At 29.5% G+C, this 26621-nt stretch overlaps 1 protein-coding gene across 2 annotated transcripts in view; it reads left to right on the top strand.

Moving 5' to 3' along the window:
* Positions 1-26621, top strand: part of LOC112693360 (lachesin) — a 134366-nt gene extending 107745 nt beyond the window's left edge. The window contains exons 3-9 of one of the 2 annotated variants that reach the window (XM_025568375.1): positions 1430-1637; positions 2246-2407; positions 10644-10775; positions 17789-18079; positions 19412-19474; positions 23587-23706; positions 26376-26621. In XM_025568375.1, coding sequence (XP_025424160.1) covers positions 1430-1637; positions 2246-2407; positions 10644-10775; positions 17789-18079; positions 19412-19474; positions 23587-23706; positions 26376-26473 — 1074 coding nt within the window. In that variant the 3' untranslated portion in view covers positions 26474-26621. The remainder of the gene's footprint in view (positions 1-1429; positions 1638-2245; positions 2408-10643; positions 10776-17788; positions 18080-19411; positions 19475-23586; positions 23707-26375) is intronic. The other variant, XM_025568376.1, reaches the window with a different exon arrangement.

Raw genomic sequence — 26621 nt, 5'->3', positions numbered from 1 at the left:
TACCCAACTCTCGGTTCCGGACGATTATCGTCCCATCGAGCAAACGTGTTGCACGGACGTTGTTCGAACACGTTCCTCAGCCGTATCCACCGGTGGGTGATTTTGGGTTTCCGATTGTCGACCGCACGGAACGTTAATTCGTTTCGCACGGGTACCCGGGTGGGCGTGGACGCGTAATCATAAAAGTTCATTAAACCGGGGCCGCGAATCAACTCGGAAAGTGCAAAAGTTGTGGCGTGACGGTGAAAGATAGATACTACGTCTCCGCGTCGTCACCGTTCGGGGGGACACATCTGGCGATAATGGGCAAAGTTCAGTCCCTGACGGTAACGTTTCACGGGGACCGCAGCCAAGTGCGGCGCAGCTTTCCGCGAACGTATCGCGTATGATTCGTTAACGACGCGAACAACCGAGAGAGTCGGTGCGGCCGAAATATGAGAGGGGAGAGGATCGTACGCACTCGGCGAATTGATTCGGATGTTTCTGTACAAATTACGTGACCTTTTGTTCGAGCGATCGAGCACCGATCTACCTGCAACCAGTGGCGGGCGTTTAGCATTATTCCGAAAAACAAGTGATCTTATCATATCTTGAAAAAATGTATACAATATGATACCTATAATAACGCATATACAAGTAATTGATTTTGTACAAACATTACAACCACATGATATGAATTAATGTTCTCTATCTCTGCACCTTCGTAGCAAGTAACTTATAGCTTTTGAACATTTTTTTTTTTTCTTTTGGGGGGATCAAGACCTGTGAACCCCACAACATAAAATACGTCACTGCTTGCGACAATAACTGAACTAATTGTTTACGAGTTTTTGGGTTGCTCCAAAAAATATGATTACATTGCACACTCTCGCGGTAACACCGAACTGAAATATACCGTAAAAACACTCTTTTTATATTTACGGTAACCATACATATTTTTATTTTTTGACATGACCTATCGTACTTACATGAATACCTAGAGTTTTTGGATATTCACCGACTCCATCTACTGAAGAAAAAGAGAGAAAAATTTCCTCTTTTGGATTTTAGATTCGGTACCACTGCACTTTTACATTTTGTACTCGTCCTATGCTTAAGTGCACGCTGTACATTTTTTACTACACAATGCAGTTAGTGCATCTTACTTAGCATGACTATTCGGTGTTCGATATTTATTCCTTTTCTGACGAATTTACCGCTTCCAATATTGAATTCTTATTTATTCTATTGATGAACCGCCGTATGATACACGTATTATCATATTGTATTGTCACGATTAAACAATCGGAATCGACTGTTTATGAATTTTGTATTTTATCCAAAACACTAATTTATTCCATGACAACCTGTTAATAACAAGCGCTATGATGTCATAATAATATTGATGTTGTTATGTATAATGACAATTTTTTTTTCTTGTACACCATAGGTAGCATGGATTCATATCGATCGACAAATGATTTTGACTATTCATCGGCACGTAATAGCTAGAATACCACGGTTCGGGATTACACACGATAGCCAAAAAACATGGTTGTTGCACGTCAAAGGTGCGCAACCTGAAGACAGAGGCTATTATATGTGCCAAGTTAACACGAACCCCATGATTAGTCAAGTTGGATACCTACAAGTGGTTGGTAAGTGTGTTTTTAATTTTGTTACGTTATCATCTGGAAACAACAAACGTTAACCTACTTTGGTTTACAGCTACTTTGGGTCATTTTTATAAAAAAAAATTTTCTAAAACCTAGTTCTGTTTTACTTTGTATATCCGAATGATTTTTTATGAACGTGCAGTACATTTTCTCAATTAACAACATTATTTTACGTGAAACGAAAAAAATTAAATCCAAATATTAGTGATCATAATTCATATATTCATATATACATTTATTTTATTAAATTACACGATTTAACAAATTTAATTTCATGTTTGTAATACAAAGGACTTAATATTATTACATCAAACATCAATATCTTACACTACATAATATTTTGCATTGTGTTATGCACACATGGTGTGTCAAACAGTACAGTGTCTAAAACTTTCCATTGTTCCTTTTGAGATATCTTAAGTCTATACTTCATATTATAATAGTTAACAAACAATTGAAAACTAAATAAAACAATACATTTAAATCTTAAATTATGTTTAACTTTTCAATGTAACGTCTAATACAATCTGTGCACTACTATTTCACTTGCGTGCATAATTAATTCAATGTTAAAACGTTTTCTATTTTAGTACCACCAAATATCATCGATGAAGAAAGTTCTACATCGTCCGTTTCGATCAGAGAAAATCAAAATTTATCGTTGACTTGTAAGGCAGAAGGATCTCCAACGCCAAAAATAAGTTGGAAAAGAGAAGATGGAAATCACATAGCAACGGATCGAAAAAAAAAAGGTATTTACAATATTTGAAACGTTAATAATATAGATAATAAAAAAAGAGATATATAATAAAATCAAACTGTAATTCTTATAATGATTTATATTGTTTTGAAATACACCGGGATAAGAATCGAAATTCGAAAATACATAAACTCTTAATATCAGTTCACAAGGTACCCCGAAGAGTTTATGTAACCGTTTTTCCTCGTCATAGAAATGTGTACATAATACTTATGTACATATTGTTCTTTTTGAATATTGTATATTGTGTAAAACGGGAAAATGAATGTAATAATACTTATAATCAATATGTTTTTATCAAACGAAAAATGTTGCGCATAGTATTTTGGTTTTGGTATACATGAATTGTCTTACATGTATCAAGAAATAACTTCTGGAAGTTACAGGTGTGTTATTTTTCAAAATTAAAAAAATATAGCTCTCGTGAGTCGTATACCAAATTACATTACGTCATTAATTGTTAGTAGATAAAAATATTAATAACGAGAAAATATAGCCTATCATCGAGACTATCGTATGAATAGCCAACAAATTAGTTTTTATTTTACTAATGTATTTATTCACGGTTTATAGAATAAAAGTGTAATAAAATTATTTTGATTGATTATAAACCTTCAATTATATGTTATAGTTGTGCTCCTTTTTGTTATTTTCATCAATTATCTGAAACACTTAGATAAAACATTTAACATTTGAATATTTACAAGGAGCTAACTACAACACAAATGATTTTATGGAATTTATTAAGAATAACAAAAATACGATGAATTCAGAGCAAAATTATGTATTCAATCATGTCAATAAATGTGATGAGAGTTGGAAGATTTCAAACAAACATCTCCAGTTGTTCCACGTTGAACATGATCTGATCAAATAAATACGAGCTTAAAGTTATCTACGATTTGATTGCAAGTCAAACAATTTTCTTCTACTTTAAATATGCAAATTTTGTTGACAGGAGATATGCACACAGAATAATTTTCTAATTTATTCTTACAAATTGGTAGTGGAACTGTAGATGAAAAGGATGGGTACAATTGTAAAAAACTAGTAGAATCGATGAATTCATCGGAACGACTCGTACAAAATGTGTACATAAATATTAAAAAAAAAAAAATTGATTAGTAGATGGTTTTATTCAAACACGTTATCTTAGCAACGATAAATAACCGAGCTGACACAATAAACTCACAAATTATTAGTGGATTTAAAGCAATATAAATTAATCACTTTTCTATCGATGCAGTTGTTGATAGTGAAGAATCGTTACATTTCCCAACAGAGTTTATAAATTCACAAACACCACTTTGTATGCCTCTTTAAAAAATATTACTTAAGGTTGGAGTTCCAATTATGTTATTGAGGAATTTGAATCATCCTAAATTATGTAATGAGACTTGGCTCCATCTCACCTATTTTACAAACAATTTAATTGAAACAGAAATGTTGACAAGATGTGCTAAGGAAGAAAAAATATTTTAACTGAAAATTCTATTATAACCCAACAATTTTTAATTTCACTTCAGAAGAGTTTAATTTCCAATAAAAGTTTGTTTTGCAACGATATTAAATAAAATGCAAGGTCAGATTTTAATTCATTTTGGAGCAAATTTAAAAAATAACTGTTTCTCACATGGATAATAATTATCCAATAATAATATACTAATAATAATTATACAATCATTGTATACAGCATATTTTAGAATTGAAAAACTTAACAATTTAAACATTTATGCACTACAAAATAAAACTAAATATGGTATACAAAGAATTTTTGACATCAGTAATTTTAGAATTAATTAATTATAATCATTTGTTGGTATCATAAATTAAGTTTAATTATAAAAATTACTTATATATTACATGACTAGGCTTTAAATAGATTAGTTATAATAAAAACCCAATGTATAAGTACAATTCAAATACGAATCAATTATTTAACATACGAGCGAAACCGGGTTATTCAGCTAGTGGAGTGTAAAGTTCGTGAAATGACTAAATGTTAAAATAAAACTGCAAACGAAAATTTTAATAAAACATACGTGGTCTTTTTCATTGTTTTACAAAACAAAAAACCCTACAGTGAACATTATTGTTTTTTTTAAAAAAAGAACCATCAAATACAGCCCGTTTTTTGACCATTGTGCTCGCATCTTGCTGCAGAATGAGATTAAATACATTTGTTATATTATATTTTCTAGGGTTCATTTATTAATTATAATATTTTTCACAAACAATAATTTTAATTTGTATAGACATATTTTTCAAAATAAACAAATGAAAAAATAATTGATAATCTTGAATTCCCGTTCTTTTTTTTACTTTATAAATAATTAAGTACTTTTGAATAGAAATGTTTGAGAACTCAACGAAATTTTTTTTATAATTTATAATATTCGAATATACTATTTTAATTAAATTAAATACATATTTCATATTTTTATACCCACTTAACGTCATAAAAATGAGCATATTCATTTTTAATTAAAAACAAAATATAATATATGACCCAACGGGTTGTTGTTCCACTTGACCATTGCAGTATCAATGAGACCACGCATGGGATAATGTCTTATATTCGTGCAGGTAATAAACAAATATTATTGTATTAAAATCACCCGAGTGCATGTCATACATTAAGTTTAAATAAACTGCTGTATGTATATATGCACAGAATATATTATTATACACTCGGGCTTGCTTTTAAATGTTTCTAAATCGCTTTTGTTGATGTTAAATTAAAACCAAAATCCTTATAATTACATTAAGTAGGCATTTATAAGTTGTATTTAAATGCACACTATAATATGAAAATACATTTTTCCATGTTTAATGTTTGTTTTTGTTAAGTTTATTATTTGGGCAAAATATACACACAAAAGGAATTATGAAAAATATTTATTAACAATACACACCGTTTTATAGTTTAGCCAGGTTAATCCTCAAATGCAATTTCCATTGTATGCAACCAGTAGTGTATCCAGAAAGGCACAAGGGTCATGCATATTCCCCCTCCCCCATCGAGGGATTTACTTTTTTTTTTTTTTTAAGATTTATATTCTTTATAAAATACTAAAATATTATTAAGTATTTAATATGATACGAATTACAAATCAAAAAAATTTTCAATTTTAGAATATTATCAAATTCTTGTTTCATTAAAAATAGCCATTTTTATTTTTTCTTATACATTATACTTAAATCATTTTTTTCAAAATAAACAAGAATTATCAAAATCATTAAATTATGATGTAACTGTACGAAAATCTTTGGAATATATTCATAGAGATGCTGATAATTATTTCAAAAATATATTTAATGACATACTTAAGATTTGGTTCTGAAATAGACGTCAATATTAAAATACCTCGAGTTTATGGCAAACAAGATAAAATAATTAACGTGAATGTTAAAAATCCTATTACAAAATATCCATTTATTTATGATAAAATCAATGGAAAAACGATAGATAAATTAGCATAGTGAATTAACCTCAACCTACTATTGATACTTAACATTACTGTAAATATATGTGCCTAATATAAAATACTCTTACAAGTATTTACAACTCTTCCTGTTACAAGAGCTATGCCAAAACGCACTTTTGAAAATATACTTAAATTCAACAGCGACTGAAAATAGACTAAATGGATTAGCTTCAGTAAACAAAAATAAAAAAAGAGATATTTTAGAAAATAGAATCGGTGAGTATTTTGCAAAAATAGCACCAAGAATATTGCAACTCTCAGATTGATCAAAATAATAGTATACAATTATTACTTTTTTATAGGCTGACAGTTTTCAATTTGCTCTAAAGTTTATATTATTAAATTACTATTTATAATATATTCATTACGAGTATATTTACATATTATTATGGAGGTAAGTACTAATATTTTTTGTTAGTAGTGTAGTTTTAGACAGTGTATAATATCCCTAAAAAAAATTTCTAGATACGCCACTATATGGCAGTATTTTTCTACAGGCAACGGGTTTTCTTTTTGTATTTTTTTATATTCTAACCAAATTTTCACGATGTAGAGAACTATTGATGTGTTGAAAGGAAATGTATTCAAGCATGCGCGGTATTAAGACGAGAAAAATTATAAACAACGATAATCATTTACAATTTTAAAGTTATTACACCTCCCCTATCATTTACTTCCCCACTCCTTCTTTCATACATTTTAAAATAAATCGTTACCCATTGTTATACGAATTGTATTTGATATCTATAAATTAATAAGTACACGAGTGTTTTTAACGGCATCGCTTAAGATGACTTTTGGTAATTTCTCAAAATACTAAAAACTCTTTTGACATAACGAATCCATCACTTTACAATTGTTTTTACGTACAAAAAGTTGATTGTATCATGAGAGAGTTTAATCCACTGCAGTATGATATTTATCGCGTAACAAAAATGTCACAAATTCTATTTTTTGATTCCATTATATTCCATGATAAATGTCAGATTTATTAAATAAAACGATTCGTTTGGGGCGAACAGTTTACGTATTTTACATGAAGGATTAGACTTCGATTACACGTCGAAGTAGTACATGAAGGGTAGTTCGGGTTCAGACCACCAACTCAGGTAATACTAATACTATTCCTAAACGCGACAGGTCATAATGACCCTTGGCTTTCGAAACAATTCTCCACTCGGGTAATGCATTTTTAAAAATTAAAATTACCATAATCAATTTAATTGTATGTTTAAAAATTTATTGGGTTACTTTTTTGTATGTAAGAATTTTCACAGTTATTATAACTACCGAATATTAGTAGCATAGGAAATTGTGCTAACGCTCGTGGCAGTCGAAAAAATATTGAATACTCACGTTTGAATAAATAGGTCGTACCTGTTCAAAACGAGTACTTTTAGTGCAGTCACTATCAACAATTTTTTCTTCTTATGCTACTGGTTCTATTGGTTAAATGATCTTTTTGAATTTAAATAAATGATAATTTTTTCGATACAGTTACAAAACAGTACCCATTTTTCAGATTTTATATGAATGAGTAGAACTTTTACATCCAAACATTCGTTAGTTTGTTTCTTGAGAAATACATTATACTCGGAGGCAATATCGTTTATAATAAATCAAATTTAACACATATGAGACAATGAGAGATAAACTCATTGCGATAATTTAGAATAACTGATGACGTTCGCTACAAGCAACACCGTAAAACAGATAAAACTATACTCAACTGTATAGCTTTATATATACATATTATATATCTAAGTGCGTGTGTTAATTATGCACTTTTATGTTTATTATACATACGCCTACTGAATATTATCTTCGTCAAAAAAAAATGAATCTCTTATAATTCATATACTCAAATAATATGTTCGTGTTTAAGTACTAATATATTATTTTATTTCTTATATTGTTGCAATGTACATTTTATTATATTCCTTGTTTTTGATGGTTAATTTTTTTTTTTTTACTTATTTATTAAATACTTAAAATTGCTCAATACATGAAAATTTATAGTTTTGTACAAAAATGATACTTTTTTTATATATATATATATATATATATATATATATATATATCGTAGATAAACTATATACTGGTAGCTCTACGGTTGTAGTATATTCAAAACGTATGATTTCAACTCAAAGTTGGAAGATAGCAGTATTATATATAATAATATAAAACTATAAAAATTAGGTAGAAAAAACTGTATAAAAATATTAATTCTGGAAATAAGTCCAATAGTTATTAAAATATTAGGAGTTCATTACATTGATAGTGTAACACTACATGGAAATATAAAATCAAAAAGTTTGAAGAGATAAATTAGTCTCAGGTGTGCGTGACGTAACAAGACCAGTATTCATAATGAAGTAACTATTGAAACAGACAAATTAATAAAATTGAAATCCATACTTAATAATGTGATCTAGACGATAGCACAAAGGATCAAAGGTGCTTGTATTCATGTTGAACGTTACGGCGAAACTGATTTATATTCTTAAAAAATGTATTCGAATAAACGTTTAAATATATTCATACTATTTTTTTTTTTATAATATTCTTCAAGTGACTTTTCATAGCATGGACAATTCACCGGCACAATGATGTTTGATTCTTCTTCCTCCACTTCTTCCTCTTCATTTATCAAAGTACTATTTGATTTTACATCGGATTTTGAACTATCGGAATTATTTCCTGACTGGTAAAATAATAAATCTTCATCAGACACATATCTTTCAGTGATCACACCTACACCACTCATGAACTGACGAACAATGTGTCCACGACCGAACTTCTGATTTTTTTTCGGTGTAAATCGGTCCAAATAGTTAAATTCAGTCTTATTGATTGAACTAGTAGAAGTGTTTCTATGATCGTTATGCATGTTGTTGTTGTAGGAAATTTTTACAGTTACTAGACCAAATAAATTTTTTTTTTTTTTGCACAACTACAGTACTACAATTAAAAATTACACGGTTGTCAGTATTTTTAAAATATTAACAGAAAAACTAAAAAATAAATCGTTCATAAACAATATACAGTTGATTCAGTTTTAAAAGTATCAAAAATATAATTATATTATGACACAGTACGTTGAGCTCTTAGCAACTACAACATTGATAAATTATCGTTTCACAATATTATACACGAGTAACACAACAGCCGATAATACAATGAATAATAACATTATATCATAATAATCTGACCGTACAAAAATTGTACCAAAATAATTGACGTAACTTTCACTGGAAATATACCCTACACTTGAAAAGTTTAAACCCATGTACAATTATATTTTATAAAACGTTTATAGTGGTAATTTAAGATCAGGTAAATTAATATAGATGCGGTTTTAATGGGATATTTTTCCTTACCATTACTCATAACTTTGTAACAACATTTTTATATAAATACTGACAGAAACGCATGTTGTGTCAGATTTAAAATACACCTGTTTAATGTAATAGTGAGTATTTTATTGTAACTCGAATGAAAATTTAAAATGTTAAAATTGTACTTCTTAACATTCGTCAGTATCTAATTATTTTCTTGTTTGACAAAAAAGATTTTTTTTTTTTTTAACCAAATATCCAAAAAATATTTTCTATCTGTATCCAAAGTTCTTTATGATTGGATAGGACAATTTTTAATAAAAATTTAAAGTTAAAAATCTATGTAAAAATCGTATAATAATTTACTTAAATGCTTATAAAATAAGACCCTGAGGAACGATTTCCAAAGTTTTTTCAGATTTATTAGCTTATCATACAGATAAGATGATATTACATTTTCAAGTCTTCATATCCAAAAATGTTAACTTTAATACATAAAAACTAAAAAAAAAAAATACCTAATCTCAAAGTTTTATATTCAATCCAAAATTGCTTCAATTTTTTTGAAAATTTTATCAAATATGAAAAAAAATGTCTTTGATATAGGATAGAAGTTTCAAGTTTCTAACCACATTGATTTTGAATTAATGACTAAATAACTAAAATCTGAAAAGTAAAAGTCTCGTTTACAACGCATTTTTACTGTTTTTACTCGGGTCTTTGACAGTTTTTCCTCACTTCTGGAAAAACTATTGAGATTTTGGAAAAATTACCTGTTTAAAGTACCTCTAAAGACCGATTTCGAATCTAAAAAGTTGCTAGAAAAAATTTTTGAACTAGTAATTCTATCTAAAAGAGAAAAAAAAATAAAAAAAAATGAAAAAAGAAACATCATTGTATAACCTATAAGATCCTCTTCGTTTCACTGAAAATCTAAAAAATGTTTAAACAAATGTTTTAACTACGTAACAAATTCTATTCTAACAGTGTTGTATTGATTCATATATTTGAATAAGTCGAGATTTAAATTTAAATATTCATGGTAGTCCGGACTGCTAAGAAAATAGTGAATGTTTTGATAGAACAAGTATAAAGTTTTGAGTTGATTTCTAAAGATTTACAGAATTTAAAATCAACTCGACTTTGGTACGCTTTTCTGCGTCCCATATTGTTTTTCGTAATGATTTGTATATTAGAAATTTGAATACGTTTACAATACTGCGCAGTGGTGTGCACAAATTGTGTTACGTATAAAAAAGTAAAAAAAAAAAAAAATGTTGTTTCGGAAATAACCGACAAAACCGTAACAGAAATTATAATCCCTCGCGCTCGGACGGCGTGCGTCGTGAAAATGTTTTGTTTTTTATTCCATCGCGAACACTAAAACAATATTATATTGCAGCCGTGGAGAAACTTTATGGTGACACGTTGAATTTGACGAGAGTCAACAGAGCGGATATGGGCGCGTATCTGTGTATCGCCAGCAACGGAGTACCCCCGTCAGTTAGCAAACGCATTATACTCGACGTTGAATGTAAGTAGAACGATATCATTTAACAATAATAGTTTTAATTAAACGCGCGGTAAAACGTTTCGCGGCGCGCTATAAATACTGCTACGTCGTAGTACACATTATATCGTGTTACACACGTTTGTTACGAAACGGAATCCGTGAAACCCGGTGTAAACAACACTGTACAGGTGTGGATGCAGTCGACTTGTGTACACATACGTGTTATACGTGATGTGCAAATTTGTGTAACGTATACATCAACGATTAACTTTGCGTTCGTAAACATATATTTATTTGTAAAACAACAACGCCGTTTTGGTTGCATAAATTATAGGTTTTTTTTTGATTATTTATAGATTATCGAATAATAATACAATAACCGTTAAGGGTAAATACATATTTACGACCTATGTGTACAGGATAACTTCGATGGTATTCTCACTCATTTTCTTATGATTGAATTCTGATTTTATTCAAATTCCAACCTTTGGAATATGCACGTGTACCGTAACTGAGTATCTCTTCCGATTTCCCGAAAACATATAAATGGACAACTGCCGCAGAAGTCCTGGTACTCTTTTGGATACTATTGAACTATTCACTAAATATACTGTATACGAGTTTACTATTCACTTTAAATTCTCCCGATGCCAAGTACGGAATAAAGTAAAACTATTCCAATCAAAGTAATGTTCAGATTATTTTGTATTATTGTTTGCTTAATGAATAATCTTGAAATATTCATTTTTTGCCTTGTTCATATTCCAAAAATTTTATAATGTCGATAAATTTTTGTTCGATTTTTATTTTTATTTTCTAATTTCTAAATTATAATACATGGTTATTTTTTTTTTTTTTTTTTTGTTAAACTCCACTTAAAAAATATAAATAAAACTGTATTTTTTAAATGTTAATGTTTTTTTTTTTTTTTTTTGATAAAAATTATGTATTAAATAAACCTTGTTTAGGTAAAAATATTTTGTTTTGTTTATTCACCTCATAAATATATATAAAAAACGAATATTCGAAAATGAACTGCAAGTATAATACATTTTATTCAGGAAAAATTGTTGGAATAAGATCGAGAAATTCGGTATCATTCCTTCAAATGTTCAACAACGTTTTACTCAAGTTCATTTCGTGGTTTTTTGTGTAAAGTAGATCAATTACGATAAAGTCAATACGCATTTTTTTTTTTTTTTTTTTATTCTCCTTTCATTCAACATTAAATCTGTTGTTTCTGATGTATTCGTGAAGTATAACATTATAACCAATAATGCCATCAATATTGCACCTAGACCACCAGATGCGAATAATTACGTATTTTCTCACCGAGATCCTGGTATGAAAAAGTATTCGCTCGTTCACTTCGTACTCGTATGTTTCAAGTACAATTCAGAATATTTTTAAACGAAAAACATATTGTTGATTTTTGTTGTCTAGAAAATTTTCATCGCACAACGGTTTATGTATTAGATATTTTTATAAAATAAACCGTATATACGATGTCGATTTGCATCGTTTAATATAAATATATTCGATAAGAATAAAATTAAAAGAACGATCAGTAAATTAATAGATTAAGACATTAAACTTACAATCAGGCTTACAGGAGTATTACAGTTGTAGCACCAGCTCCTCTCTTGACTGTGTTATACTTAATTCTAATAAAGGTAAAAATTCATCATGAACCGTAATAAACACATATTTATCATAACGAAATTTATACAAATTACGATAACAATAATGTAAAGTCGGGACCTTGCTTCTCATTACACCGTTTTATCTAATAAACTAAAGTCGTGACTTTGTGTCATTTCAAGCACAATTTAAAATATATATAAGAGACAAAATTAACATTTGAAATTTTTATAAAATATTTTAATACTCTCCCTCATACATATATTCATGTATAATGTAGTAATGTGTCTGATAGTTCGATAATACCCGAATAAGTATCAAGACTTCTGCAGTAGTCATCCATTTATATGTTCCCAGAAAATTGGAGGGAAATAATTTTTTATAAAACATGTGCATTTTCTAACTGTCAGAACTTAAATAAAATCATAATTTAAGCATAAAAAAGAAGTCAGCGTACTTTCGAAATCATACCTATCTGTCAAAATTGATTTAACCTTAACAATTATTATATATTTTATAAATTACACCAATCAAATATTTTAAAAAAACCTAATTTATTCAAGTATACATTTTTCAAAAAAACAGATTCTGTGAAGAATGAAAATTCTAATGAGAGACTTGAACGAAGACAATAGATACATATAAAACATTATCCTTAAATATCACAACGTAAACGAATCTATTTAATCGCTTTCGGTTTTAATCTCTTGTTCCTTTTGTTCACCCTTCACCTAGTTCATCGTTGGTTTTACATTATAGCCATCGAAATTTGTTGAATGTGATTAATTATTCACTTATTAAAGGATTAGAAACGTATTTTATCCTAGAACACGCTGATCGTCCAAGACCGTTGAAAAGGTGCATGGATTATGAATGACGATACGCGCATGTGATGAGGGCACGCCCGGAAGTGTTTTCCAGATGAAGCTAATTGCTGGTGGTTAAAACTAGAAAAGGGTTGAGTATAAACTATAAAGTTCAATTACATTATTTGCGACCTAACCCTCTATGAAAAGTTCATCCCATATTGCACTCAGTATATGTCCACTTCTGTTTTCTGGAACACGCTTTCTTTATGGTTTTCATCCGGGTTCGTCCCTTTAGTGAACACGTAACATGTGTTCCATACGCAATTTTCTCCCATTTGCTGTTTCTTCGTCGAGTGCTCTAAATAAAACTATATTGTTGTTTTACACGAAATATGCACCAAGTGTCTCGCGTAATCTTACAAGCATTAAAATAAACGTTCATGCAATCGTATTATGATTTCGAGTCTAAACCCATAATGCAATGCTTATTTTTCTACATCATCAAGTAATACATACACACACACAAATACACACATACACTGAATAATTTAGGATTCAAAGCATTCCTCTTTTCTTGGGATAATTTTCAAACACCGCTTGAATTCGAATAAAACTGAACGAATCATTCAAACTTTAACGGTTAATACTATATTATTATAAAATTAAAAATAAATCCTTGGTTATCGTTCATTAAGGATTTCATCATCTATATTTCATAACTTAACTCATATAAATTAATTTATTTGGTCCGTAGATATTATAATATCTGTAGTTTGTTGAATAAACTGTGCCGATATTGAAGAACCTCCAATAATCAAAAAATGTTAATTCATATTTTAAACTTAAGAAAAATATACATCTAATTTTTTTAACAGTTTTTGTTTTCAATATTAAACATGTAACCCGCAATTATTATACAGTACAACCATAGTTCAATGGTTCACGTATGATCGTACGCCGTATGCTAGCAACAGTGTTTAACTAATTTTTTTTTAAACTAATATGTTTAAGATTAATTAGGATTTATAAAAGTTCTCTTATAATGATATTGATTTAAATATAAAATAGATGTACCAAACTTCAACTCTATGCTGTAAAAATAAAATATTAAAATCCATTTCATGAATACGTTAATAGCAAAAATTAATTCTAAATGGTTCAACCACTGGTCTATTTATACTATGTTTGACGTGTAAGAAATATGGATATCGAATAATTCAAAATTTTTAAATATGAGAAATAATGAGATTAATTCACGAGAGTTTCTAGCTGCAGAACGTAATAATATTGTTACTGTGCCATTATAGCAATACGACCAGTACAAAATAATCTTAATATGAAGTACACAATATTATAAATGATTTTGATCTCTTGAAATTTTAATACGATAACATATATTATGGTATACGCGATCACTTTATAACTCCACGTAGCAGTAGTAGTAGTAGTCATAATATAATAATATCAAGTTGCGGAATTCGTATAGTTTGATATTTTGAAGTTTCTGTATTAAAAAACAAATATCGTCTCGAGTTCGTGGTTTTTTTTTAAGTTTAAAGGTTTTTTTTCATCACCCTTTCAACCCGTCTCAGCTGTTTTCACAAAACTTTCACATTGCAAACTCGAAACTAATAAACGGCAGGATTAGAGCCGGATTACACCCTCGGGAGCACTGAAGACATTTCTGGAGTATAAAGTTTACAAATACAATGAGGGATTGAACAGCGAGGAGTGTATGAGTACGCCAAGAGTATTTAAGTAGTTAAAATTCAACACGAGTCTATCTTTCTCTCTGTCTCTGTGGCGCGGGTGACATGAAATTAAAGACGACCATCGTATTCAACGCACAGATAATTTTCGGCCCTTACGCCGTCGTCGCTGAAGATCTCCGCGTACACGCTCTCATATCTTCGCTGTGGATTATTTTTAGCAAGAAAAACCATATTATAATTTTATACATGGTGTTGTTCGTTCGATCTCGTGAGTACGTTCACTTGGAGAGGACCTGGCATTTTTGTAATTTCTACGTTACTCTAACATACACATTTATAAACAATTAATACGCAAAAATAAATTCCAATTGTCATGTCAGGTTATGCATTAATGGTTTTCGGTTTTATCAACCTAACCTAAGCTGCTTTGAAAATATATTTCAAGTCAAATAAACGCAAACGTCTATAAGCTATAAAATGTCAACAATATCTTAAACTCTAAAAAATAACTTAGAAACCATTATTTTCACGATTCGTCCATGTTCTAAAGGTGAATATTGATTTCAGAAGTTTAAGACATCGTTTAATTCTTTGCGAAGTCAAACCATATCAAATTTCAATTTCTTATTAAGAATTTAACACAACCCATTATAGTTGTTCTACAATCTCCAAAGTATTTCGAATATTATATGAGGTGTAGTTAAAATTATTTTAAATTACAAAAACGTATTTTTTTCTTCTAATTCTTTAAACTGGCAATTTTAAATTGGTTTTTCAATACATGAATGGTTGAAATTCAAATATCTTACTAATAATAATATTATCATTCCAATACTTCATGCTAAATGTAATATTAATGCAAAGTGGTAACTTCAATAATGCGTATCAACTACGGTGTTTTGAATTTCGTTTATGATAAAATAATTTATTTATGATTTCCAGGTAAGAAATCATACAACATATTACAATTGCAGAATTGGGTATATCTTGAAAATATCAAGTAAAAAATGTTTCATTAACATTTAAAAATGCTACGACTTTATATCGCAGTAAACTTCTTTACAACTATTGTCATTACTGTATTACTTTAATAATTACTATTAGTAATAAAATTTATTTTTTCCCCGCACCAAGACGGAATACTAAAATTTATCCAAACCGATTTTAATCGTTACTTTACTCATAAACGTTATCCATATAAGTTATAACTTTTTTAATAAACTGACTAATTATAAACGTGCTTGAAATATTTTTCTAAACGATCGAGAAAAAAATTATACAAATAATACACAAAACTGTCATTATATTTTATATAAATGTACATGTTCTTTTTGTTTTTTTATTTTAATAACAGCATTTTTAGTGAATACTACCACATTAAAAAATATAAATCAAATGGAATATAGTTAATGTGCTTTCTGCACAGTATACCAATTAACAAATTTATAGCCAAATTTATTTACATATTATATCGCTTTAAAATAATTCACAAGACTCGACGACACGTTACATATTATATTAAAACGGCAGAAATTTTAGTTTTATTATAAAAAACTTCATCTAAACAAAACAATAATTTAATGAAAAAAGAAACAAGTTAGTTAACAGTCTTTTGTTCTTTTGTTTATTCCGGTTTTTTAAATTTAACTTTTTGTTCTTGTGTAGAAATAAAAATGATTTACTATCTCCTTTTATATCAAACTATGAAGCCACTTATAAACTGCAAAAATTATTTATCATAATATTTTTGTTTGGTTTTACTGAAACTAATTTTAAATATTTAAGTATGTTATGATGTTCATACGGTAAATAATATTTTCCACTACATGACAATAAATAATCGACGCGATGAAAAAAATCTTATGACAATACATTATTACAATATCTGTTGTGTGCGCAAAATTTCGTTTGGATTGGAAATGGTACGTGAAATATACAGTTTTTGAAAATCACAAATAATAATACTTAGAATAAAAAAAAACATATTAAACCCTAAAATAAAAAGAAAAAAAATTCCGTGTTGATATTAACAAATTGAAAGACTATCTGTCCTTTGAAAAGTTAACACCAACAGTTCCTTATTTACCCCACCACTACCAATAAATACCATCCAGTTACGGTATAATATCTATACGCTCGCCTCGCATTTACAAAAACGTGCTACGTTCACCGCAAACTATGTCGTCGCTCTACCTTCCATGATGTAATTTACAAATTTTATTTCGGCACTCATTTTTTCGCACAAAAAAAACGAATTTAAATTGAACTCAAACGAATGCCCCCTTATTTTGCTGCGCCTTTGATATCCACCCATTTCACCAACCTCCAGTTACAGCACGCAAACCATCAGAAGTGTAAATCCAATGAAGCGAGAGGAGGGCAATAACTCCTCTTAATTTGGTTTGTGAGTCCAATGCCGGCCAGATGAATTTCAGGGCTCTATGTAAAATTTTGCGAGGCCTCACATATATTTATTTTATTTACTTTATTTCTATTTAATTTTATACAACGTCAAGTGATACAGTTTTAATTTTTGTCGACAACAACAATAAGTAACCTTTTTCCAGCGAAAATATCGTTACGAGATTATTTATAGACAAATAGATGTACATGAATGCATATAGGTCCCCTCTCCCTATAGAATCGGCACTGGATGAGTGAGCAAATTATCGATACACGACGGTCAGTTTTCAAACGTGTTAATTTGTTTAAGCGTCGACACATTTGTATTAGGCGAGCGCAGTTACCAATTTTTTTCAGGTGTCGAACACTTCTGCCTCCCCCCCCCATACCACCCGTACCCATGATTCCGACTAGTTACCGCCTGTGCAGTTACCCGCCGCCAACGTCTTAACGCGTTGTTTTTGCGCAGTTTCGCCGATGATTTGGGTGCCGAATCAATTGGTCGGTGCTCCGTCCGGCACGGACGTGACGATCGACTGCCAGACCGAGGCGCACCCGAAGTCGATAAACTATTGGTCGTTTCGCGACGCGAAAACAATGCTGTTCCCCAACAAGAAGTACGTGACGTCGGACACGGAGAACAGTTACCGCATCCATATGCGGCTCACCATCAGGGACCTGGGGCAGTCGGATTTCGGCAACTACAAGTGCATATCCAAGAACTCGCTGGGCGAGACCGAGGGCTCCATCCGACTTTACGGTGCGTACGACTGTCATATCGCGTCGCGTGCTCGGCAGTCACCGCGATCGCATGATGGGTTCTATTGCTATTACTCTACCTACTAGTCCCTGTCCCACGAATGCCGAACACGCGACCCATGGCTAATTTCTGTGTATGGCCCGCGGCTACCGAAATTAACGGATGAAAAAAACGAATAATAAAAAAATATTATAAAAATATTAACGTCGCAGCCATCTTAGATTCTTAAAATTTCGTATACGTTATTAGGTTTTAAATTCTGATGAACTGCAATCGAGTATGTTTTATACGTATATATATATATATATATATATATATATATATATATATATATATATATATATACATAATGATATAAAATATTTGTATTTTTACGTCTGGCTCACGTAGTAAAGTGTTAAATTTATTTGGCCCATTCGATACTCTTAGTCATACATGGCTGCTCTAGGCGACGAGACGTGTCGTCCGGATGAGAAATTCTCAAACCCCGAGTCGAAATATCGAATATCGTTCACACCGCGAGTCCAATCGCAATAACAAAATTGCCCTGTAAGTATTTTTGGCACCGAGCTTATCGAACGTTCTCTATAGATATTCGATTTGATTTCTATTTCTCTCTCCCTCGCCGACAGTTCTTTTAACTCGATTCTCTTCCGGTCCGGGAGAACACTTCAAAGCCGATGACGCCAATTATTTACGGTTCGTTTAAATCCCATTTCCGATGTTCAACTCACCCACACGAAGAGTAAGGAACAATTTTTTTCGTTCTTGTCTACTTACATATACATACTCGTTTATACATATTTATAGGTTCGAAAAATACAAAGAAATATATATATAAATGTATGAGAATATATACTATATTATATGAGAAAGATAGGCCGCAATTGATTAATAAAAAAGGGTATTATAACAGTAATATGATTATAATTATGTTCAATTGTGTACAAATGATTCGTTGAGAGACAAATAACATCGAAATAAAGTATTCATATTCGTACCCTTATCCGAAATCAAACAAAACCCTACGTTAACAGTGGCATTGTTCTTAAGCTACAAGGAGCATCTTTTTTCTGTCTGATTAAACGTTAAATTCTTTATACAAGATAAAGTTTTACTTCTCGAAGATTCTAAATAAATTATAGATATTCCTCTCCAAAATTATGTTTTTATTTTATTTTTTAACCTTGAATCTTTCAATTCGCTTATTTAGTAACCACTCGGATCGATTGTGCAATAAATTACATTATCCGGGGACTTTGTTTTCGGGGAAACATTAAAATTCATTCTTGTGATGTCATAATGTTTTATTCATTTTGTATGTTTTTTCAGAGATACCAAAACCTTCTTTAGCCCCAAAAAGTGCATCGGAACTCAATCGGCCGAATAAAGACGGTAAGTCTATGTTACCACATATGTTTGTTCTATTCTCACAACCTTCATAACAATAATAAATGTATCAATCGACCGTAGACGTAGGTAAAGAGTTGAGAAGTTAACCACCATCATACAAACCGCGTGAAAATTTAACTTATTCTCCAACACAATAATTTTAATTCTCTTCCTCTTCTCAATGCCCAGACGATCTCATAAAAGTTCTACGTTAAACACCTATATATACAGTCTACTAATTTCTCTCTCTACGCCATTACGGTCGACATTGATAAGTATCATATTAATTTGAATTATGAATGTACATATTATGTAAGTTACCTATACCTATTACGTTTATACTTTAAGGATTTTTTTACCATTCAAACAGCATACACAAATAGATTAGATATATGAAAACAACACTAGAATTTAATTATTTAATGAGTATATTTATTATACAATATGTAAATATTTGTTCGTTACACTTGAAAATCAGTATTATATCGAAATATTAAGACTTTTAATATTAATTCATATCACTCTTTTAATTTGATTCGAAATTCAATAAAATTGTACCTTATACCATGAGATAAATTTTTAAAAAATCAGTTGTGAATTCTAAACAAACTAAAAAATATAATATAGAATGAAATCGCAATCATTTTCGAAAATTTTACTAATGCTTCGAAATAGTTGATAATAATTCTTTATAGATTAAAAAAAAATATACCATTGTGGAATTGAAATTAATTTCAACGGCAGAAATTTAAGAAGTCACTAAAATGTATCGAAAATAACATTTTTATCAACCCATTGGAATTTAAAAGTATCAAAGGAAATTTTTTTTTTTCTCAAGCATAATTCAAAATTCTAGATGGATTGTTAAGCATTAATAATTATTTACTTTTATAGTTATCGATAGTTTAGCACCCACAAATTCCACTTATATAGTATTCGTAAGTTATTAAAACAATTCTTCTACAAATTATGTAAAATATAATGAAAGTATTTCCAACAAACTAAATTCAAATCTTTTTATACGTAATTGTGATATTTTTTCTTAATTAGTTACTTTAAACATCCATTATTCTATTTAATTTAATTAATAAGCATATATTTATATTCATTATTTTATTATTTTTTTTTCTCTGGATTAAGATATCAAAAGAGTCAAGATACGTCTTAAAACAAAATTATTAAAAAGTAAAATATTAAAGTAAAGTAAATTATATTAAGTAGGTAATTAAAGTAAAAAATATAAATAAAGGAGTATCAAAATATATTGTTAATTGTTATTGATAATAATAGATTTATTTTAAAAGAACCTTTGAGAAACTTAACTTTATTATATATATTGTTTTATTTTACGTTAATAATAGTTGTTCAATGCGGTTTATTTGTCATAAGCATAACTTATCCATAACATAAGCATAACTCAAAATCTTATGCAATTAGTTAAGCATACGAAACTATAAGAATTAATTTACAAAATATTTATTTAAATATATTCCATTATTTACTATTCATATACTTACTATATTTTCACACGCGTGATACACAATACAGTCATATAGAAATCCCCACCCATGTTATTTTAGATTTGAATTTTCTAATATAATAATTTAATTCATTTTTATCGTATATTTAAATACAATATTAAAAATAAAAGTAAATAATTTCTGAAATATACGGTTAGGTTACTGTTTGTAATTTTATTTTCTCACCTTAAATTCTTAGAAATAAATATTTTAATTATATTCATTTTTTTTCCATGAACACTTATATGAAGTTCCTATTTTCATAAATCGTGAACGTTTTATGTCATACTACAGTAGGTACACCTGAAAAGAATCAAAACTGTTTTCGTTTAACATTTCAGTTCTAGAAAATTCTCTATGGAATAGAACACGCTTCTACCAAGTCTTACAAACTGTCTCTATATCTTACTTTTTTTATTGTTATCCTACTGTCCACTTCCTTTACATCCCTAATCACTCTTTCCAGTCACCGTTGATTCAGTTTTCCTTTTTTCTTTCTCTTATAATAAATAAATGAAATTCACAAATTTTAATTTTGTAAGATCGATATAGAAAACATAGTAACCCGTATAATATTATTCAAAATCTATTAAAATAAAAATAAAATAAAATTTGTTTTTTTTTCTAAACAAATATTTAGAATGCTTTATCTGATAATTTAAAACTGTTGTTTGTGTTATGTGTTAATTCTTATTTGTTGTATGTGACTTTTTTCAGACAAAGTTTACGGAAATAAAAAATATCTTTACAAAGTAATAATTTTATAATGCATCCAGTAAACGATACTATGCGTACTCGTGTATTCTAAAGAAAACTTTATTATTGTTTTAAAACTGTAAACAAAACGTTAAGTAAAAGAGGTTTATTGTCTGTAAAAACACCCATAAATTCGACATTAGTTATTATTGTAATATTTTACGTAATTTAATGATCATGCACACAAGTGTGACGTTTGAACATTATGTGTCATTTAAATTCATTGGAGTCTAATGATTTATCACGTTTTCTGACACGTACGGTACCAAAATACCTTAAATAACACATTAATCGGCCCAAAACCTTCTTAAAAAATTTAAAAAATTGCATGATTAGTTAAATCACCAAAATCTATACACATAATTATATGGTCGAGTTGCACTACCGTCGAAATTATTGATAATGTTCGAGAATTGTACTTGGAGTTCCAAAACAGGTCGTGGTAAAAAATGTATTGCTGAGAGATCGTATATTTTTGAACTTTTAAAAATTTAAATTTTACGATTTGAAACTATGTAATAATTTATCTTAAGTATTAGGATGCGTTGCTCGTTGTACACAGTTTTATTATATAAGAGTATATAGTACGCACTTTGCTGTTTTCTTGTTAACGTAAATGATTTACAAACCATCAAAAAGTGAACTCGACCGAGATTTAATTGTATACGCTAAAAGTAGGTAAGCTATATGACTCTCGTAAAGAATAATGTTGTTAATAGAGATGACGAACAGCGTTGTTCGCGTAATTTTATTACACTTTTAACGTCCGACAAAAATGTCCTTTATAATTATACAATTTAACAGTGCATGGTTATAGTTACGATTGTTATTACAGTCTGATTGCCGTTCATGATCCAATGATCCAACTCTAATGCGATATCTGAATCTCTTTCTTTTTTTTTTTTCAAGCGAATTGTGATACTGGACTTTTAATAAATCTGTAGGCTACCGTGTTGGATAACAACATAACATAATTTGTAGGTTACTGATACCGTTACGAAATTATAAAAGTGACATTGATGTATATATATATATATTATACTATGTTGAACCTCCACACGAGAATACTCAATGAGGCCTAGTATTCTTTTCATGAGAAATAAATTAATAATAATGTACACTTTAATAAACATCGTTTAATTTGAATCACGTTTCAAAAGTAATTTTATTATAATTATTACGTATCAAATATTTATTCATAATTAATCTGAACATAAATATGTACCTATTTATAAACAAATACATTAATTGTACAATATGGTATTGTCTAGTTTATGTTAAATAATAGGACATTTTTTTTTTTTTTGCGGATTTTTTTATTACGGCAAAATTATATACTTACGAAAACCGTTTAGTTTGAGAAGATTAATTTTTCATTTTAAGTTTTCTAATTCCAAATTAGTAGATTGACTAGCATATGTAGGAAAAAAAGTTGCAATTTTACATACTTTTCACCGATAAGACCGACGAGATTTAATTACATGAATTTATTCTTAATGAAAATGTAATCGTATTACTACTTTTCAGTGTAACGAGCTATCTAACCCCATTAATTAAAAAAAAAAAACTCACCCAACGCTGACTATCTATCCACACGTGCAAATTATTATCAACCTACCCTGCGGACTGCGTTTGTAAGAGAGGCAGTAATATCATTGTCTACGTATAAACTTAATAGCGAAACCTCGAGTCATGTCCGGGACACGGTAAAAACGTTGAGTACCGGGAACAACAAAAATAGAGAAAGAAAGAGAGAGACATAATGCGTGTAAAGAACATCCAAGTCTGTTTTTGGCGCTCATTTTTAACCGGTCGTGTTGTTTTATGGTTGGTTTTCAGTTTGGAAACCACCGAAAGGGCCGGTGGTGCGAAACATGACGGGCCAGTCTGCCCGTGATAACCGGCAGCATCAGCCACGTCCCGTCAGGCCCACCGTTCCTGGGAAACTCGAGGTCTCAGGTGGGCAACGGCAAACGCCTTTTTATAAGCACATTTTTTTTCTCCTTATTTATGTATTGTTTAATTTCTTTTTTTTACAAAATAATTGCACACATTTTTACTATGTAATATGCTAGTTTGTATGTTTGTTTTTTCTTCGCTCACTCACAGTTCGTTCACAATTTATTTTTTACTTGCACACGTTACGATTATTGTCACATAGTTGGATCATACGTACGCACATTATGTTAACAATATTCGTTATCGTCGTTTTGGTTCGTTTGTTTTTCATCGAACCTGACAAACTGAGTGAACACTACACTGCTACTGCAGTGCTGCTTGAATTCCATTGTATAGGGTGTCTCAAAAAAACACAGGATTTAAATCTGCTATAAATTACATTTATATCTTTTAAAGAAGCATAACATATATATGGGATTCATAAATGGGATTGTTTCTCTTGAAATGTAACAAGTTGTTATATCATCTTATTGTTACCTTACAAGAATACCTACTGAGCTTAGTAACTTTCTTTGGCCTCACTTGGACAAAATTAACATAAAAAATGTATGGTTTCAACTTGTAACACTTCAAGAGAAACAATCACTCTACTGCATGAGAAATTCCTGGACGGACTAATTTCGTTGCGTGGAGACCAAAACTACACACTTCGATCTTACGACTTGCTGACGTGTGATTTTTTCTTATGAGGATACACTAAGTCACGAGTTTACCAGAACAAAGTTCGAAATGTTTTGAAACTTAAGCAAAAAATTTGTCGTGTCCTCAACGAACTTGATGGGACAATGTATGATTGAATGATAGTAAATTTTATAGAAAAAATAATTGCCTTTAAGGCTAGTAGAGAGGGTAATATGCCCGTTATTGCTTTTCACTATTAAACTTTAATTTCTCCTGAAGAGAATAATATATTTGTTATATATATTATATTTTTTAAAAGAAATGCATTTCGTTTATAGCAGATTTAAAACCTTAGTTCTTTTTGAGACACCCTCTACAATTTAATAATCAGCCTATTGCCGTCGCCGATGATTGATTATGCCCATCTGAAAACATGCGCAGTTTGTTCACATGGCTCGTCGTCCGTTTATTTATAGTATTCGAAAACAAATTATTGTAGTGTAATCCAAAACCATCCGAACGAAGTACCGAACCGATGGAATAAATTACGTGAAAATTGAGCAACTGTTGTAATTAGACACTTTCAATATTATTACGAAAATAAATCACATTACGCATTGAAGAAATTATATTATTAGTATGTCGTCAGTAAAATATTTTTTATTACTTATCATTTTTAAATTCAATTTTCACAACAGGAAATAACGAAAAAGACAAAAAAATTGATTCGAAATTGAACAATCGTTTGCGTGGCTCACTGTTTTTATTACTTATCTTATCATCACTTTATAATATAATTTTATTATAAACACGCTTGAATGCAAAAGTAAACTGAACTATAACAATAAGGGTTACGTGGAAAAAATACTTATAACGTGATGAGTATAAACTTATAATGATGCGTATAAATTATACTACGTAAACCCACACATTGTTATACCTGCTTGCCGTTTATTCGCATTTTGATTTTGTAAAATACAAAATGTATGCATGTTTAAAAAAGTATTATTTTATTTATGTATATTTTTTTTACTTAAATTAGTGTTTATATTATACTTTCTGATGAGAGCGGTGACATATATATATATTGCAAAGTTAAATAAGATTAATCGATCGATTGTAACAATCCTTTTCTCTCGACAGCAACATCAACGTTTATATTATAGTTGTGTAAAACCATGCTTATATCTCAAACTCTAAATAAGAAATAAAAACCGTATGATAAATACTAACTAAAAGTAGTACGCATCATTTATGTTAAAAAAAAAAAAATAATAGAAGAAGACTATTTTTTTATTATAGACATTATATATTGCATTTAAATATTACTTTTTATATTAAGTTCTAAAGTTTAGAAAAACTTTATCCGGCCACATTTTCACAGTTTGTATGCTATACATTTTTAAATTGCTTTGTGAATATCATTAATAAACCATTTCCGCTACTGGTTGTACACTGCTGTGAGATTTTAAACATGATATTATCCTTTGGACGTTTTGACTTGGTTTGTTGTTTTGAATCATATATTCGCTTTGAATTTGTTTATTAATATAAAAATCTCACCTACAGAGATTTATAAAAACACTAAAACTGCAGTTTGAAAGTTTTAATCGTTTTAGTTTTAACTTTATTTTAAATACTCTACATTGCGCGTTCCGTTAAAATTGTGTCAATCCATTTTGAAGTAACAACCTACACCTCAGCAGCATCATCAACAAGGATCTACAACACCCCATCCTTTCTGGTCATGTTACACATGCATACATGATTTATTTTATTTCACCATTTTTATTTTTAATGCATTATTTTTTTAACGTAATAATATTGTATATGTTATTTGTATTTTAACAATGATTTTCAACTCAATATTGCTGCTGCTGATGCTGCTATATATGACTAATCTACACATTATTATGTTCGTAACCACAGTGAACGGTTGCGCGTTGGTTTCACTAAACCCATTATACGAAACGGGCTTTTAAAACCAACTACTAATCGGATGAGTACGTCACCAACATTGTTGTTATTATTATATTTTTGTTTTTCAGGCAATTTGGGTCCCAGCAGTTACAGTCGGTCCCAGATCGTAATAACCGTATTCGGTGTGGTCATGTGTTTCACGTCCTCGCATCACATACCATCATGAACGGCTCAACATCCTTATATCATATTATTATAGCTAATTTTTTTTTTTGTTTTGTTGTAAAAATTTGAATACAATACTATTATTATTAATATTATTATAATATCCAAACGCAGGTTAAGTATGTTACAAAAACTCAAAAAAAAATAGG

This window comes from Sipha flava, unplaced genomic scaffold, assembly GCF_003268045.1.
Source record: "Sipha flava isolate LNK unplaced genomic scaffold, YSA_version1 85_pilon_pilon, whole genome shotgun sequence".
Classification (NCBI taxonomy): Eukaryota; Metazoa; Arthropoda; class Insecta; order Hemiptera; family Aphididae; genus Sipha; species Sipha flava.
This window is presented reverse-complemented; position numbering and strand designations above follow the sequence as displayed.